This window comes from Chelonia mydas, chromosome 21 (assembly GCF_015237465.2).
Source record: "Chelonia mydas isolate rCheMyd1 chromosome 21, rCheMyd1.pri.v2, whole genome shotgun sequence".
Taxonomy (NCBI): Eukaryota; Metazoa; Chordata; order Testudines; family Cheloniidae; genus Chelonia; species Chelonia mydas.
This window is the reverse complement of record NC_051261.2, coordinates 5239183-5258348: the sequence shown is the minus strand read 5'-3', so window position 1 is coordinate 5258348 and position 19166 is coordinate 5239183. Positions and strand designations below refer to the sequence as shown.

Genomic DNA, 19166 nt, shown 5'->3' with positions numbered 1-19166 from the left:
CACACACACGCTCTTTAACCAGATTTGTGATTATCTATAAATCAAAGACCCACTTGAGCGCCAACACCACCTTGCAGCACGACAGCATCACCACACTGGTGAACATACAGATCATCTCCTCCAGCAGAGTAAATGCACCTGCTGACAAAGTGAACCCCATAGTTCTAAAAGCACCACTTTGAAGCTGAATTTGTCTGTTATGAGGAACAAAGGTGGAGACTTGGGCCTTGTCTACACTGCCGCTTTACAGTGCTGAAACTTTCTCGCTCGGTGCTGGGAGTGGAGGACACTAAGCAGCTCCCATACGGTGCCCAGCGTCTTGCGGGACTGCGCCCTACGTCCCCCACTAAAAGACATGTCATCAAGATAGACAGACTTAAAAGGTTGTTAGTTGAGTTAACATTTCAGAAGTTCTGACCGGGTCCTGAAAAATCTCTGAAACAAAATCCCAGCTCCCTCGCTAGATGGAGTACTCACAAGGAGCGTAGAAAGGCAGGTGTGCATGCTGTCACAGGTTTGTCTCTGAGTGAGATGTTGCATGATTCCTTGCGCTGGCTCAGAAAGCAGAAATTACTGTTTCATAAATTCTTTCCTCTCTTCTCCATTCAAATTCCACATTAAGTTGCTGTACTGCCCTGAAAGATCCCACCAGCCATTTAAAAGCTACCTCTCTATGCCTCCATTTCTCCATCTGTAAAATGGGGATAATGGTTCCTACCTCCTTTTTAAAGTGCTTAGCGATCTGATGTAAAGTGCTATATAGAAGCTGGGTGTTGTGGAATTTGGAATATGTAAAGAGGGTATTTGATTAGTTACAAAGGGGCTGTTAATCTAGTCAGTTTTCTACAGTTTAAATGTTTCGACACTTTGTAATCATTTATCTCAGTAGTAGGAAAAATAACATTTCTGGCATGTGTAACTTTGGAGTGGTATGAACTGTTAGTGTTTTCTGAGTGGTTGGGAGTAAGCCTGCAGTGAGAAGCTTATAGCCTATATCGTTAAAACCACTGCAGTCCCCTATAAGTGCATCTTGGAGAGATTCAAACATGCTCCTTGTCTTCCTTTTAGAATTTAGGTCCTGCAGTCACACCCAGTGGCGTTGGAAGAATTTTTATAGGGGGGGTGTTGAAAGCCATTGAACAAAATTGCAAACCCTGTATATGATGGAAACAACTTCAAGCCAGGGGGTGCTGCCACAGGCCTAGTTCTGGTGCCCCTGGTCCCACCATATCTATTTGCTGTGGTCTCATCAGATCCCACGTGCTAGATAGGGTCAGGCCAATATAAATAGGTGGACTGAAGACCCAGGAAAAAACACTGAAGCTGCAGGAAATGTATGCTTTTAAATCATTATATGGCTTCTTTCCCTTCGCATCTGTAATGATGCAATCTCCCAGTATAGCTGCAGATCTGAGTACGTGAATTCTCCTGTAGTTTTGGTTAGATACAGTATTCTTGTTGTCCTATACTGCTATGTAAGGTAGTTCACAACAGCCTCTGCCTTCCACTCTAGCAGCGTTGACGTGGTTAGAATCCTAAATGTGTTATATGGTAATGATGTGTACATTTAATAAAATTTCTAATGCATGTTAAGATCCCTCATGAAGAAAGGTGCTACATGTGACAAGTTTGTCTTTCTGCTATGAAGAAGAGAATGTTTGACTCTGAATTATCTTCATACCACCTTCCTTTCAAATTAAATCCTGTAATAGGATTTAACTCTATATGCTATTAGTTGATTGATTCCTTGAAGCCTTTACAATAGCAGAGGAATTCTTCCGTTTGCCTAGAAATTACTGCACTGAAATTATAGCTAAAATTGTATCGGGGATGCATTTATTCTCCGTTTCCTTTTTGTTTTGTACCTGGAAGCCTTGCAGAAATACATGCATACAACTATATAGAATTTTCAGATTACCCAAACAATTATTTTTTGAATATCTTATGGTGCTGCAATTTTGTTTTCCCCCATCATATAATTTGTAATGCTCATGGCAGCTAATTATTAATAGGTCAAATAATTGGCCAGTGCTTGATCACAGGGTTTTTCTTTCAACAAGTATTTTGCCGTCTCAACTGATTTGTTTTGGCTTACGTTTTGCAATATAGTTAGTAATAGTGGTAACAGTCTGTAGTCGCTACACTGCACTCTGTGTCTGGTGAAAATCTGACCTACAGGTATTGCTGCGTTTACTAATGTGTGCGCTAGTTAGAGCACTTCACATCAAATTTCTCAACTAGATTTAGTTGAGATGTCCAGCTAGCGATACCACAACCAGGAAAGAAGTGTTTAAATAGTGGTTCATTCCTATGGCTGGCCCTCGGTGTTTCATTTTCTGGTCCCCTGCAAATGGATGAGCAAAAAGAGTCCGAGCAAAGAGCAAAATTAAAGCCTGTATTTGGTGCATGCACACAACCCAGATGTTGATTTGCATGTGCTGGAAATTGGCACCCAGGGCAACTGACCTCCTCACCCATCCCTCGGTGTACATTGCACTACAGCTTGGTCCAAAGTTTGACTGGTATATCTGTTTCCATTAGATGTGTGATGTTTTAGCAGAATAGTTACACTGGTAAAAGCACTAATAGGGATGCAGTCACAGTGGCATAACTTATTCCTTTGCCCATACGAGATTTGCTATACTGCTATAAGCACCTTTGAACTGATATAACTGAGTCTGCACTACAGGACTCAATCTAGGCTGATATAGTTAAAGTGGCACAACTTTCTAATGTAGACAATCCCTTAGAGTCTGATCCTGAACACCCTCAATGCGTATGGAATTCCAGGTTCCCTAATAACACAAACTATAAATATAAAGAAAAAGTATCAACTGCCCGGTGCTCAAAATGACTGATCGGTGAATGTTTTCAACCTGAAATTCTCTTTCATGAACTTGGCTGTGTTATTTTAAGGCCCAGACAGGAATGTGTGTGAGGGGAGGGAGCGGACTGCGTACATACCTTTGTGGAAAGCTTAAAAGCCACTTTGGCACCTCAATGTACATTTTCTCTTGGATGATGTAGAACAGTGGTTCTCAACCAGGGGTATGCATACCCTTAGGGGTACACAGAGGTCTTCCAGGGGGGTACATCAACTCATCTAGAGATTTGCCTAATTTTACAACAGGCTAGATAAAAAGCACTGGCAAAGTCGGTACAAACTAAAATTTTATACAATGACTTGTTTATATTGCTCTGTATACTATACACTGATATGTCAATAAAATACTTATTCTAATAGATTTATTTTACAATTATAAGGTCAAAATGAGGAAGTCAGATTCTGATTATGTTTACGCTGGTGTAAAGCCAGTGATAACTCCAGTGAAATCTATGGAATAACCCCGTTGTTAGACTCCTGAAGTTGAGATCACCATCTGACCCTAAGCAAGGAGGGTGAGCTCTATAATTAATAGCAGAATTCAGGGTCTCCAAAGCTTTTGTTCATCAGATCATTCTGCTAGTTGGCATCTGATCGTGCTCCTAGGCATGGTAGAATGGAGATCAGGCATGTAGTTCAGAGAGGGGTTTCTGTTTGTGTTGCACTTGCTTTCATTTTTTCCCCTTAACATCTACCTGGCCTGATCTGTTTTACTCAGCTTAGCTCTGGGGGAGCATTTGTGCTGCATAAAGGAGTTTCCAAGCAGGATAAAACTTGGTGTCATAGACTTTCATCAGAACACACCCAGTGCTGCTATCCAAAGGTACAGCTGCCAGTTACGTATTTGTCTTGGTGGAGCTCAGGTAGATCTGTGTGTTCACTTCGCCCTTTGAAAGGAAATGGAAAAGGGAGGAGGTAAAGAGGAACATAGGAAGGCTGTTTTAGACCACAGAGATGCAAAGGGGAGGTGGTTGTGTCCTAAGGGAACAGAGCCAAGTGGAATCAAATGCTATAATCCTTCCCAATATGAGGGAAATACCCCACGCTTCCCAATAGTGTTGAGTATCTGGCCGCCTTCTCATATTCGGTGGTAGGCCTGATGAGCTTGACCCAGTAGCCTGCAGGAGCTTTAGGGCACCTTGGTGTTTTGGGATCCCGCAGGAGGAGAAGGTGGAGAGGAATACACATTATTAGAAAATGAGGTTGGTTTTAGATCTGTTCAGAGCTCTCGTGGCTGAGTCCTGCTGGCTGTGCACAAAAGTATATATATTTTAGTAGTGTATATTTATATAATGTCTTTTATCTGGTGAAAAAAAATTCCCTGGAACCTAACCCCCCATTTACATTCATTCTTAGGGGGAAATTGAATTCGCTTAGCATCATTTCGCTGAAAGTAGCAAACATAACTATAACGTTAAGTGAGGAGTTACAGTAGTTACAAAATACCCCCACTTTCTGTCACAGATGAAACCTTCACATGCAGGTTCTGCAGTAAAAGCTAGCAAAAGGAAGGGGATGAAGAAAGGTCGTGTGCTTAAAACACAGGACTAAGAGTCAGAAGCTATGTGGGTTCTGTTTTCAGCTCTGTTTTTGTCTCTCCCACAGATTCTCTGTTCTGCCTCGGGTAAGTCACATAGGCCAGAATGCACAAAAGGAGTTAGGTGCCCAAGGCCCCATTGTACATGCCTGAGTCCTGGTTTCAGCATCTCTGTGACACCCAAAACATTCCGCCTAACCCTCGGAAGGAGAAGGTGGTGGTGCCAGTGCCCCCCTTATAACTTTCAGCTCAGTGTTCCACTCTGGGTACGTACTTACATAGTCATAGAGCCAGAGAGAGACTGTAGTTGGGTGGAGCACTCACCTGGGTGGTGGGAGACCCTGGCTCCAATCACTTCCATTCTTTTTTCCCCGCAGTGCAGCAGCTTCACTTGGATAGACGGAGGGAGCCCCCATCAGACTATCTCATATTCAGTGGTTACAGCACTCTGCTGAGAGACACAGGAGATCTATGTTCAAATCCTTTCTCCCCCTGTGCCTGATGGGGGAATTGAACCTGGGTCTCCCCACATCCCAGGAGAGTGTGCTCACTATAGGGCTAAATGTTAGCAGGTGGGTACAGCTAATGCCACTTCCAGCTGTTTTACACAGACTGGGGTAGGCACCTAACTCATTCTGGTAAGAAACGTAAGTTGCCTGACTCCAGAGGAGCAGTTCCCAAAGCTAGCTGCCTATCTCTGGTGGGGGCTGAAAGGCCATTTCTCCTCAGCATCTCCCATTGGCCAGCGTAGGTGGCTCCCTGCTTCTCGCGCTGGCTTTGGTGGATCACAATCTAAGGCGCCTGTCTCCCTCTATTCCTTTGATAGACCCTTAGGTGCCTAACTGGGGCTTTGAAAAATCGCTGTGATTCACAAGGGGCCCGAAAGTTTCTAGGTGCTCACCATCGCAATGCCTAACTCCTTTTGTGCAGCCAGATCATACCCTTTCTGGGTCTCCAGTTCCTCATCTCTCAAATAGGGATAAAACCTTTGTCTCTCTCTCCGGAGCCTGTGAGGATAAATCCATTTCTGCAGGTGCAGTATGCATTATACTATTGCTTGTATCGATTCTGTAAGATGCAGTGAGGGAATAGCTGCAGGGTCAGCCCTGCAGATGTGTAGAATACCTCCTTTCTGACATAGATGCAAACACAAAGGGAAACTGATAATTATGCTAATGTTAGTGAATATACTATATTTCATTATCTCAAATTGTGCACAGCAGAAGTGGAATCCCTTCAGAGAACAGGTGAAATGATGGATTAATGTGAATTTCTTTAAATGTAAATTTGTCGGTTTCCAAAGGTGTCTCTGGTCACTTAGTTAAAAACGGGCTTTCACGGGGGAAATAGTGTATTTCATCTGTCTACTCTGTGACTTGGCCACTGGTGCTATATATAGCCAGCCCTGTTAACAGGAAATATGAAAGGAACAGGTGTGTAGTAGAGGGAATATCAAGGACCTCAACATGCCCAACCCCACTGCAGATTACAAAGAGAGCATACCTCAGCACATTAATCTGCATTCCAGTGAACAGTCACCTATGTTTGTTTTTTACTGTATTGCACTTCCTGCATCTAGAAAGACATTTACAGCATGCAAGCAAAGTCCTCACTGCAACTAATTTTCCTATTACCTGAAAAACACATGATTTATCAGTGCGTTGGTAAAGGGCTCAGGAACCTTTGAACCAGTTACTGTTTCCTGGATTATACATTGCAATTATTTAATCTTCGTACTAAGTCTGTAATAGCGACACCAATACCCACTGTCCAGTGAAAATCTAACTTTTGGGTCATTGTACTGCAGCACTTTCTGTTAATGCTAAGGTATTGGGTGTATGCTAGCTACAGTGCTCTTCACACACATTTTACAGCTGGATTTGGTTTAAATGGTCACCTACCAACTTCACACTACTTAGCACCTTGCAGGATCAGATCGTACAAAAAAAAACCCTTCCCCTACAACCAGCTTGGGTGGTTTTCAAATAATACTGACTCAAAACAGAGGTCATTAAAGCTTTAATAGTAGAAAGGAAAGACTGCTCAGTACTACTCCCATCATTTTCTTTTTAGATAAGGTCACTGTTGTGCCTGTTACTCAAAGACCAAAGGCTCTTGTCCTATAAACTCATTAGTCTAGAACCTGAACCAGTTGGAATATTCCTTGTGGTTTAACTGAGCAAAGGTGGTTGTTGGATGTTTACTCACTCAAAGTTGCCAGTGGGGCTCTAGATCTAGCTTTGTTATTATCCAGGAAATTATGAGCCCTTCAGTTTGGAGCAATACATGGCCAAATATTTCATGTCTCTCACTTTTCACTTTAAAAGTGTAGTCTGAATTCAGTGCTGCTGAACGGTGTCCGGCTGCTCTGGCAGCTGCCTTCCAGGGTGCCAGTGCAGTATTGTGCAGCTGGTGGTGGATGCAGAGTCAGGTTGCTTATATGTGACATTTCCTAACTCCTGAGTGCAACCAACATTTTCTTTTACTACAGTTCTTACTGGATACAATTTCCTAGAATTTTTAAAAATTTTGTTGTGTGCAACTATAAGAGCCCCTCAGCCATCTCATCAGCATGATCTGAGCTAGCAACTTCAGCACAGATCGCTACCACTAGAGCTACACAGCTACCGTAATTACATAAATGTGTTGCTAGTGTTGTTTCTTATTCCAGAACCGGTGAGGCCTTGTAGCTGAATTAGGGAAGAGCCCAGGCCTGGCTTCCTCACTTATCCCTATTCCTGTCTAGTGTGGTGCCCCCAGAGTGGGAGATGTGCTATCTATGGGGGCTGGTTGGAGCCCCAGCCCCACTGTTTGCCACAACCCCATTGCAGCTCCCAGGCATCCCTAGTGCAGCGTCTTGCTGCTGCAGGGGCCTAGTGTCAGACTTAAGAGATGTGTTTTGTTTTGTTTTTTTGGCAGGGTGCCAACATTTGTCTGGCAAGGCATGAGAGTGAAGGGAACTGGTGATATTTTTTTGTTTTAAGTTGATATCTCAGCTAACCCTGAATGGAATTTACTGCATCTCTGCGAACACAACATACAGGCAAAATCCACACTTTGGGGGCAGATCTTCCAGTCTTTGTGTAACGCTGACAGACCCCGATCATGGGCGGGCGGGACTGAACCTGGCACCTTTAGAGTTTACTAGCGCACCAGCCTCTCCTGTACGAGCTAAAAGCCAGATGGCCCTTAGCTAAGGCTGTCGAGCAGACTCGGTAATCCTGCTCTGAGTGGTCTCAGTAGCACTAGATGACAGAGGACACCACGCCCAGGAGGGGTGTGGGTTCCCTTTGCTTCTCACTCGATCCTTCTTTAAGCGCCCGTTGCAGTCAATGACTCTTGCCCGATGGAAGACTGAGGAATGATCTCTGGATTGAGCCCAGGGGACTAAGGGGGGGGTCAAAACCCCTCCCGGAGTCACCGGCTCAGTGCAGGGGCGGGGTCGCGAGCTGTCAGCCCCCAAACCCGGCTTTGCCTCCACACAGGAGCGCGGCCGCGCCGCCCGCCTCCTCCGCCAGGGACCCGGAGCGAGCTGGAAGCGGGGCCTGCCCGCCAAAGGCCCCGGCCAGGCCCTGCGTGCCCGTGAGCGGCGGGGGCGGCGGCACCGACTGGAACGAGGGAGCGGCCCCGCAGCGGCGACACGGCCCCGCCCCTCCCGTCTCACCTGGCTGCAGGCGCCGGGACCGGGGGCTGGGTCAGAGCCTGCGGTTGCGGCGCTGAAGCAGCATCGTCGTGAGTCCGCGCCGCCTGCGCCCCGCGACTCTTCCCGCCGCTGCCATGGTCTCGGGTCCGCGCTGCCCGCCGGGCCTCTGGGGGCTCCTGGCGCTGTTGCTGCTGTCGCGCCTGCCCGGGGCTCGCGGTGAGTGGGGGGTGGGGGTTGGTGGCGGGGTGGGGAGAGGACGGAGCCCCCCAGGCGACCCCTGCCGGGGGCTCGCGGTGAGTGGGGGGTTGGCGGCGGGTGGAGGGGGCGGGGAGAGGAGCACAGAATTCCCTCAGTCCCCCCCGCGCTCTCCCCAGTCGGTGCTGGGCGGGGACCGGAGCCGCAGCGGCTCCCCCGGGCCCTCCCCATCCTCTTGCTCAAGCGGGGCCTCCACTTCAGCCTCCCTGGGGCTGGGCTCTGCCCACACCGGGGCCTGGCCGCGCAGGGGGCAGGAGGGGGCCCGAGCCGCGCGGCAGCGACAGGTCCCCGCTGCCCCAGCCCGGCCCCTGGGGCGAGCCCCGCACCTCTGCGAGCCTCGAGCCCCCGCGAGCGCTTCTGCCTGGGGGCTAAACTCTGTCCCGTTGGTGGGAGTGTTAAGGCCCAGGGGCGGGGGCTGGGGGTGTCTCCTGTCCGTGGTTGGAGGCGGGCGGGCCGGGGGGGGGCGGAGAAAAAGCCCCTTCGAACAGCGGGTAAAGGTGCTGTAGCTGGCCAGCTTCAGTAAAACGAAGTGTGGGGCACAAGACTCCTAAAGACTGTCAAATGAGCAAGTTCCCCTGTTATAGCCTTAGCTTTGTGACTGTACAGACAGAGAAATAAAATTGCATTAAAGCTAATGTTAAAATGATCTAATATACGGGTTAAGAAAAGTGTGACTGTACATCTGCGTATAATGCTTAAATTATCCAAAAGTACCAAATTTGGTTTGAAAGTCATAAGGTACATGATCTGCAGTATCCCAAATTAAGGTTAATACATTCAGTGATACAAATATTAAGGAATTAGCGTCCAATTATTTGAGTACATCGCTTCTAAAAGGTTATACTAAGAGTGGTTTGTGGAAAGCAAATATAGCAACGAGTTAATATTGTCCCTCGGTAATTGAGAATTTAGGATCGGTTGGCTGTTAGAAAATACAATACAGTACATCAGGAAGTATTTCAGTTACTTTCCCGACTTTACTTCTCATTGGCACTTGTCCTCATGCCTGTCATACAGTTTCCATGCATCACATGAGAAATATGAAAGTTACCTGTCTCAGAGATAGCTTTCCACCAGCTGTTTTCACTTGTTTCTAAACCCAGATATGTTTCATGTACTCTTCAAAAGATTTCTCCCTTGGTCTCCTTTGCCCTGTATGTCACCTTCTTTCACGTCACTCTGTGTGGTTGCAACAGTCTCTCTGAGCCTGTGCTGCGTTAGATCATAAAACCGGTGAGGTGGAGGAATGTCCTGATTTGCATAATGTACCTACCTTACGTTACCATACGTGCTCAGGATGTTGCATACATGGTAAATAATGTAAAATTTTAATGTACTGCAGGTTCGTATCAAGCCCATTGAGTAAACTAGCTTGAAGGCTCTAATGAAAACAAGTACATCCAAATTGTCCCCAATAAAATCATTTGTGGCTTCTCAAAAACTAATGTTTTGTTACAAGAGACTACTGAATATGTTTCGTAGTTAACTTTTTCCCTTCCTTGTCCGTCTCTCTTGCTAGGCACTTGTGATTCTCCTCCACGGTTGCATTTTGCTGAGCTGCCTGGGGTCATGAACAATTCGTATCCTGTTGGGACCAGACTGAAATACTCCTGTCGCCCAGGATACATTTTGAGCTCTGGAAAGTCTCCTTTTGTTACATGTCTTGAAAATTCAAAATGGTCAGTAGACCCTGAGTTTTGTGAAGGTGAGTATCTTTGTTGCTTTTCCATTTCAATTGATGTGCAAGCCATCTTGACACAGTTAGGAATCTCTCTTCTGTTGGGTATCTCTCATCTAGTCCAACCCCCAGCGCAAAGCAGGACCGATCCCCAACTAAATCATCCCAGCCAGAGCTTTGTCAAGCCTGACCTTAAAAACGTCAAAGGAAGGAAATTCCACCGCCTCCCTAGGTAATGCATTCCAGTGTTTCACCACCCTCCTAGTGAAAAAGTTTTTCCTAATATCCAACCTCAACCTCCCCCACTGCAACTTGAGACCATTACTCCTCGTTCTGTCATCTGCTACCACTGAGAACAGTCTAGATCCATCCTCTTTGGAACCCCCTTTCAGGTAGTTGAAAGCAGCTATCAAATCCCCCCTCATTCTTCTCTTCCGCAGACTAAACAATCCCAGTTCCCCCAGCCTCTCCTCCTAAGTCATGTGTTCCAGTCCCCTAATCATTTTTGTTGCCCTCCGCTGGACGTTTTCCAATTTCTCCACATCCTTCTTGTAGTGTGGGGCCCAAAACTGGACACAGTACTCCAGATGAGGCCTCACCAATGTCGAATAGAGGGGAACGATCACGTCCCTCGATCTGCTGGCAGTGCCCCTACATATATGTCCCAAAATGCCATTGGCCTTCTTGGCAACAAGGGCACACTGTTGACTTATCCACTGTAACCCCTTGGTCCTTTTCTGCAGAACTGCTGCCGAGCCATTCGGTCCCTAGTCTGTGCAAGGGATTCTTCTGTCCTAAGTGCAGGACTCTGCACTTGTCCTTGTTGAACCTCATCAGATTTCTTTTGGCCCAATCCTCTAATTTGTCTAGGTCTCTCTGTATCCTATCCCTACCCTCCAGCGTATCTACCTCTCCTCCCAGTTTAGTGTCATCTGCAAACTTGTTGAGGGTGCAATCCACCCCATCCTCCAGATCACTAATGAAGACATTGAACAAAACCGGCCCGAGGACCGACCCTTGGGGCACTCCGCTTGATACCGGGTGCCAACTAGACATGGAGCCATTGATCGCTACCCGTTGAGCCCGACAATCTAGCCAGCTTTCTATCCACCTTATAATCCATTCATCCAGCCCATACTTCTTTAACTTGCTGGCAAGAATACTGTGGGAGACCGTGTCAAAAGCTTTGCCAAAGTCCAGGAACAACACGTCCACTGCTTTCCCCTCATCCACGGAGCCAGTTATCTCATCATAGAAGGCAATTAGATTATTCAGGCATGACTTGCCCTTGGTGAATCCATGCTGACTGTTCCTGATCACTTTCCTCTCCTCTGAGTGCTTCAGAAATGATTCCTTGAGGACCTGCTCCATGATTTTTCCAGGGACTGAGGTGAGGCTGACTGGCCTGTAGTTCCCAGGATCCTCCTTCTTCCCATTTTTAAAGATGGCCACTAAATTAGCCTTTTTCCAGTCGTCCGGGACCTCCCCCGATTGCCATGAGTTTTCAAAGATAATGGCCAGTGGCTTTGCAATCACATCTATTAATACATCAAGGATCGTATTAGCCCTTTTTTCCATAGGATTGCAGTGGGAGCTTACGTTGAGTTGATTGTCTGCTGTGACCTCAATCCTTTTCAGACTTGCTGCTTCCCAGAATATAGTTTCCCAGTTCTCTAGGAACAGCCTGCATTTCCTGTGCCTGGATGTATAATTTTCCGTTATACGGTACTAGAATGAATTTTGTTTGAACGGACATAGGGAGTCCAGATTGCTTTGTAGGACTCCCCCAGTCTGTGTCATGTGCAGATTGTATCAGGAGTGATTTTTGTTTACTTCCAGAGAAATGATTTAAAATGTTGAATAGCAGCAGGTCTAGGACCGATCCCTGCAGAATCCTACTGGAAACAGGTTTGTTTGATAATGATTCCCACTGATGACTGCTCCTGGAGATGTCAGTTAGCCAGTTCTTGTCTGCAGTGGTGTTGCAGCCGTGTCAATCCCAAGATATTAGAGAGACAAAGCGGGTAGATAATATCATTTATTGGACCAACTTCTGTTGGTGAGAGAGACGAGCTTTCGAGCTTACACACCACTCTTCTTGGTCTCGGAAATGTATTCCAAACCTGAAGACTAGCTCTGTGTAGGGTCGAAAGTTTCTCATCCACAGAAGCTGGTTCAATAAAAGATATTCCCTCACCCTCTTAGCCAATTCTTAGTCCGTTTAAGTTGTGCTCTATTGATACTGAAGTGTTAATTCTTTATTTAGAACGTTGTGTGTTACTAAGTCAAACAGCTTACAAAAGTCTAGGCATATTACATCAGTTATGTTTATCAAACATCTTTGTAACTTAAACCTCTGTCGTTCTTTGATCAGAGAAACCTGATTTTCCATAAAACCATATTGGTTGGTATTAATTATATTCCTGTTCTTAATTCCTTATGAATTGGGAAAATTTCCCTACACTGCACAAGTGGTCAGAACAGATTTGCCCTGGGAATTGATGAATCCCACAATACCTTTAAATTATCATGCCTGTGAGTGAGATCGTGTTAACTAGTCTATAGTTACCAAGGTCATTCTGGTTGCCCTTTTTGAATACTGGCACAAGATCAGCGCTCTTCCATTCTTCTTGAATTTCCAGTTACTCTAACTTCTTATACATCTTAATCAGTGGGTTAGAGATCTCCTTGGCCAACTTTTCAGGACACTTGGGTGCAAGTTATCCCAAGATTTTGATTTAACAATGTTTATCCCTAGCAGATGTAGTTTAACTTCCTCCTTAATTACTAATAGACATGGAAGTACTTCATGAGACTCTTGTGATGAGACTAGGTTGTCGTGCTTCTTTCCAAATACAAAAGGGAAATATTTCCTGAACGCTCCTGCCTTTCTTGTATCATAATTGTTTTACCCATCTGCATTTAGTAACAGGTTTGTACCTTTACTATGCGTGGTATACTCAATGTATCATCCAAACTAATGAGAATCTGTCACCCCTGCCCTCTAACCTGAATATTTGCACTTACACTAAATGTGCAAGGGGATCTTAATTCTCTTGTTTCAGGATATAGGGTAACCACTGTCTGTGTGGGATTAGGAAGCATCATCCCGCTTCCACTTCTCCTCACTTCCCATGGGCATGTTACAAAATTATCCACAAGGTGGGTTGTAAGCTTTCCTCTGTAGCCTTTGGTGCTGACCGCTGTCATACAGAACAGGTACTGGACGTCAAGACCATTGGCTTTGATCTCCCCTGGTATTTGCTATGTTAGGGGGGGCAAGTTAGCATATCCCCTTTTCCCGTTAAGGTCAAAAGAAGTAATACTAATGTTCGTCTCGTTTTCTTCTAGGAAGACCATGTCAACCACTAGAACTCGAAAACGGCAGGGTTGATTTAACGGATCTCCGGTTTGGTGCGACAGCAAACTTCTCCTGTAATGAAGGGTGAGTGGCAAATTGCTTCTTTGGACAAATTAACAGAACCTAGCCTGGTGTAAAACTGCTGGTGAAGTCTGGCAAAATGAGACAAGAAAGCCTGCTTAACTTGAAGAACAAAAGTGAGTGGTGTGCTATAAATGTGTAGCCATGGGCTCGGCCCTTGTTAAGAATTACACCTGCGATTTTCAAAGGAGTTGAAGGAAGATAGCCACCCAGCTGTGGTTGTCATGCAGTGGGAGATGGGCATCTAACTCGCTCAGGTGCTTTTGAAGATCCCAGCGTAGAGCCCTTAGGAGATCATCCAGTTGGGGTTGGGTTATGAGCTTGAGTGTCCCACCTCAGGCACTTACTGACGCGTGCCATCTCTCCCTTGTTACAAGGGTTTCTGTTTGGGTGCTGGGAGCTAGCGGCAGAATATTGCCCATAAAATGCCGTATCCGGTAGAAGCAGACCTCTTCCTGCTCTACAATAGCGAATATTTGTCTGTCCCTCCCTTATAGATATCGGTATTCCCCAGGATAGCATCACGTGCAGTTGTTGCTTTTGTCCGTATGGGTTATGTTGCCAGGCCTTGGGGAATCAAAAATAGCTTGTGACTTCCTTGCACTGCGCAGGTGTGTTTTGGATTTTTGAGGTCTCAGAGTTTAAGGCCAGAAGGGGCCACCAGATCCTCTAGTTTGACCTCCCTGTATATCACAGGCCACTAACACTTCCCAGAGACCCACATACTAAACTTAAACCAAACTGTCGTATAAAATACTACAGCCCACAGGCGCTTAGACCATTATGTGCCATGGTCAGAGAACAGGAGGGCCTGAGGTGCACAAATTCCTCGGGCCCCTGTCATGGCAGGGAAATGTTGAAGTGAGATATATATTGAGATAATCCTGGCAAGTGACCTGCACTCACATGCTACAGAGGAAGGCAAGAAAACCCCCAATGTCACTGCCAATGTGACCCGGGGGAAAATTTCCTAACAACCCCACATACTAGAGCCTGAGCATGTAAGCAAGAACCAGCAAGTCAAGCACTGAGGTGAGAGCGGTTGATGCCACTCAGAGTCCTGGCCTTCCCCATCCAGTGTCCCATTTTCAGCCATGGCTATCCCTGATGGTTCAAAGGAAGGAGATAAAAGAAACCAACTCAGAATACATTGGGTGGGGGAATCCTGTCCTGACTGCTTCAGGTGCCTGGCTGAAATCCTGACGCGTGAGCCTTAGAAATGTAACACACACACTGGAAACAAACCCCGGTGTTGCGGAGCCCCACCATCGCAAGCAACCCCATCATATAATTGCACGCATAAACTTGTTTGACTTTCTCTCAAACTAAGTTAGTTGCCCCCATAACTACTATTGGGTGACTCTTCCTGAGCCTCACCTTTCTGATGGTTCGAAACCTTTTAATTTCCAGCTTGAAGTTGTTCACGGCCAGTTTTTACGTTTTGTTCTTGTGGCAGCATTGTACTTAGTTTAAATAGCTCTTTACCCTGCGTGCTAATTGAATGGATTGTATTGCTTGGGCACACAAACGAGAGGAATGCAGGTGTTGTGTAGAGTTTTGTTTTTCTGTATCAGAACTTTCGGTGGCTTGTCCAAGCAGCAGAAATTGGACTCCCAAGGGATATTTGGGGTGGTGGGAGATGTCCAGGCCCAGTCTCAGTTAGATGTATCTGGGCGTGGGGAGGTAACTCCCTGGGGCAAGGCAGGCTCTCTGGCTGCACAGAAGTGGGAGTTGAATCCCTTGGCTTACCCTGTAGATTGGTCAATATCCTGCCTTCAGGATGAAGTAGGTTTGATCCACAGAAATGTCTGAGCTCTTGTTGAAGGACTTGATGACTTTCTGTGCAGTAGCCTATAGGGCCCTCAGGCTTTGGAATTATGCAGTCCTATGAGGTCTGTGGGTTTAAAGACCACTGGTTAGATCTTGGACAGTTAAGATGCTTGATTTTTGAATATGGAACAGGGAGATGGCAAGTGGGCGACCACTCAGGGCAGCTGTCTTGTCTCCCATTACTGCTCTCGGCAGGTTGTCTTTGGGTGTAATTCTGTTTTACACACTAGCAGCTGCTTGGGCCCATCTGCGCACGCGCGCTCTCTCTCTCACTGTTCCCTGCCTTCACAGGAGATTGATTTCTTCAAGTTCTTTCACTTCAATTTAATCAAATGCTTAGTGTGTTCTGCAGTGAAGACCAAGTGTAAGCTTTGTCAGTATGTTGCAACTTTGTGTGCTGGGTTTAGCTGGACCTTCAGCTCAATGGACTCGGAAATGCAGTGCTTTTAGCTAAGTCCTCAAGGGTTAACACGTTGTTAATGTAGCCTCACACTCTAGAGAGACACGTGCGTACATTGTCCCCTTAAGTACGCTGAGCCCACTTTAAGTACATTGCCTTTTTAAATAGATCAGCAAGTTGAGACAGCAGTTGCTGGCAGCAAGCTCCCTCTGTCCTGAGCCCTGTCGTGTTCTCCCCCACCTGTCTGAGGAGAAGGGGTACAGCGGGAGGGGGACACCCTGACATTACCACCCTTCTTCCCTCTCCACCCCCGCAGAGTAAGCAGGAGGCTCCCGGGAGCATCGCCAAGGCAGAGGACAGGAGCAGCACAGGGCAGTGGGGGGAGGGACAGCTGAACTGCCCGACAATTGATATAGCCTGCTGGGCGGCTGCCACACAGGGAATTTCGGGGAGCTAATGGGGCGGGGGGGCTGCCGGTCCATCCTGCTTCGAAGCCCCCACCAGCTAGCTCCAACGGGCTGCTCTTTCTGCAAGCAGTGGACAAAGCAGGCGGCTGGCAAACAGCGTTCTAAGGGAGCATTGCGCAACTTTAAACAAGCATGTTCCCTAATTGAACAGCAACAAAACAATGTTAACTGGGACGATGTTAAGTGAGGCGTTACTGTAGCTGTACCGATGTAGATGTGTACTGTAGACCTGGCCTTTGTGTTCCTTGGTCCTGAGGTGTTAGATGTATCCCTTTTTCAATGGTTTGTCTCCACCTACTGGCGGAAAGAAACCATGTTCCATCTTTCTGGACGGGTAACTAGTTTTTGCTTCCATGAGTAACAAACTTGAACCTTTTTTCTTTAGGTACAGATTAATTGGAGCGACTTCTGCCCAGTGTGTGCTTGTGGGAAATGGAGTTGATTGGGATAAGGAGGTTCCACTTTGCCAAGGTAAAGCAATTTAATGGTTTTAAGAACAGTTCGCATCTGGAGATGATGCAGCACAGCTGGTGCTTCAGAGGAGTCTCTGTTCTTCCTTTGGCATTTAATCCAAATGACAGTTTTGTTGTGGGGAGGAATGAAATCATACTGTGGTTCACCATGGTGTTTGGATGATTCCTAGAGAATCTTGTTTTGTTTTGTTACCTTTTAGATTATTTACCTGGCACTGTTTAATATGCACAATCCAACAGGCCGCATGGCTCCTCTTCACTATTGTATCTGTGTAATCCTCCTGTTCACTATGTAAAAGGCATGATAATGACTTCAAGAAGTTTTGAGGCTTCCCAAATGAGACTATCCACTTAAAATCTGAGGCTCTTTTGGAGTGAATCACAATTAATTTGCCTCTACCTTAATTTGATCTCTTGAATGCTTTCAGGGCTTGGTCTATCCATCATGCTGCTGATGTCCGGTCTAGAATCAGCTGCTGCTAAAAGAATTGTTCTAGCTTAGTTTTCTGCTGGTGGAACAATACTGTTTTGAGAGATGCCAGGCAAGAGGTTCTGGCTTCTTGAGGCTAATTTTGGGAAGGGGTGCCCTCTGTTAAGGTCATCTTCCAGAGCTGGTGTTTTATGGAGCATCCTCCTTGAGCAATGGACGTACTGGGTTGGGTCGAGCCTAAAAGCAGAAAAACCTTGAGAATCTGAAAGGGGTATTGCTTCAAATGTTAAAATGGAATGTTAAGTACGCTTCCCAATGGCTAAATAGCTTTTTGGGGGGATCTGAGACAACTTTCTTAGTGAAAACTCTCTTCGGTTCACCTTCAGTGGAAACTTTAATTTTCATGTTGACATGCTTTGCTTCAGCAATACCTTGTCTTCCACCTCCTGATATCACCCATGGATCCCATAATGGTCAGAGTGGAGAAGAGTTTTCCTTTGGCTCTGCAGTAACTTACAAATGTGACCCGGGCTTCTCTCTTATTGGAGAGGCCTCCATTCATTGTACAACGAAAGATCAAGTCAATGGAGAGTGGAGTGGGCCTGCCCCTGAGTGCAAAGGTTGGTAGCATCTGTTTTTTATCCCCTTCTTATTCTACGATCACCTTCCAAGAAAAACTCTATTTTGATTGCTAAGTAAACCCATAAACCTGAGGAAATTCAGTTAGTGCTTTGTCCCCCTAAATACGTATCATGAAAACTAGTTACTGTTGGAACTAGCTCCTGCACTCTATTGCATTTAGCTAACAATGCATTTATGTACTTGGTATTCAAGCAACTGCAACAACTTGGTTTTATTCTTTCTGAGTTACCCAGCCTAACAGCTGGGATTGAGGCTTTTTCAGAGGCATTAGGGCAGGTTGGTCATCTTGCTGCTTAATATTAACTCCCCCAAAAGCAGGGAAGTTGAGTTCCAGAATGTCATTGTATGTACATCTCTTCTAGCTTGACCCAAATTCCTGATGGCGTCATACAATGATGATGTTCAACTCATGCAGTTTAGTGGAGGGTGGGGGAAGGGGCTGGATAGCCATACAGTTGGGTGCTGTGGTGTATGTAGACTAACATCTTTTTAAAGGAAAATATGCAGAGTTGTATGACTTTATTTTGAAATACATTTTGGTACCTGCTGTAGTCAAGTATCAGGGCGTTTTCGTCTTTCCTCTAATTCTCCCCCATGTCCCCATATCCCCACACACACTAAATGCTTCCTGTGCCAAACGTTCTTATGCTGGTACTTTTAATTTTCAGTGGTCAAGTGTCCTGAGCCAGAAGTTAAAAATGGAAAAAAGCAATCTGGGTTTGGACCTGACTATTCATATGGAAACGCCGTAATATTTGCATGTGATTCTGGCTACACTCTGCATGGTAGCAGTTCAGTTAGATGTGAAGCTAACAATTCATGGGTTCCATCTTTGCCAACTTGTCTAGGTAAGTATAAGCAGTTGTGTTGAACCTTTTATATGCTAATGTTTAGCAATGTTAGAATGATGTAAAGTTTGAGTGTCTGTGTCCCCTTTTTGTCATCGGCATAACACATACTACACCTACAACTTCCCCTCCAGGAGGAACAAAAGATGCTTCTGGTGAGTTGGAAGAACTTTTGGCTATTTAAAGCTTCCAGTTTTTTAGCATGTAGTTTCTACAAGTCTGAAAATGGCAGTGTGAAATTCACGAAGTACATTTCATCTCGAAGTTCTGGAGCAGCCTGCATGTTGGCATGTGGCTGATGTGGAACCACACTTCTGCTAGCCTTCAGCCCCTGGGAGCGCTTTTGCCCGGGAGAAGGCTCGTTGGAACGGCTTCTGCCTTGGAGGCTAAACTCTGTCCCGTATCGTGAGATAGCGTTAATACCCAGTGCCCGCTGCTGTAGGATGAGGAATGTCTCCTGTCGTAGTTGGAGGTAGGCTAGGGAAAAGAAAAAGCCACTTTGAACAGGAGGTAAAGGTGCAGCTGCTGTGCTGTACCAGTTTCAGTAAAACAAAGTTTGGGGTATAAGACTCCTAAAGATTATAAAATGAGCCAGATCCCCTGTTACAGCCTTAGGTTTGTGACTGTACAGAAATAG

At 45.9% G+C, this 19166-nt stretch overlaps 1 protein-coding gene across 1 annotated transcript in view; it reads left to right on the top strand.

Moving 5' to 3' along the window:
- The window catches only part of LOC102941465 (complement receptor type 1), a 195833-nt gene that overhangs the window by 88027 nt on the left and 88640 nt on the right, over positions 1-19166 (top strand). Inside the window, exons 29-34 of the mRNA XM_043533800.1 lie at positions 8144-8280; positions 9839-10024; positions 13349-13442; positions 16522-16607; positions 17465-17659; positions 18350-18529. Of these exons, the coding sequence (XP_043389735.1) occupies positions 8144-8280; positions 9839-10024; positions 13349-13442; positions 16522-16607; positions 17465-17659; positions 18350-18529 (878 nt within the window). The remainder of the gene's footprint in view (positions 1-8143; positions 8281-9838; positions 10025-13348; positions 13443-16521; positions 16608-17464; positions 17660-18349; positions 18530-19166) is intronic.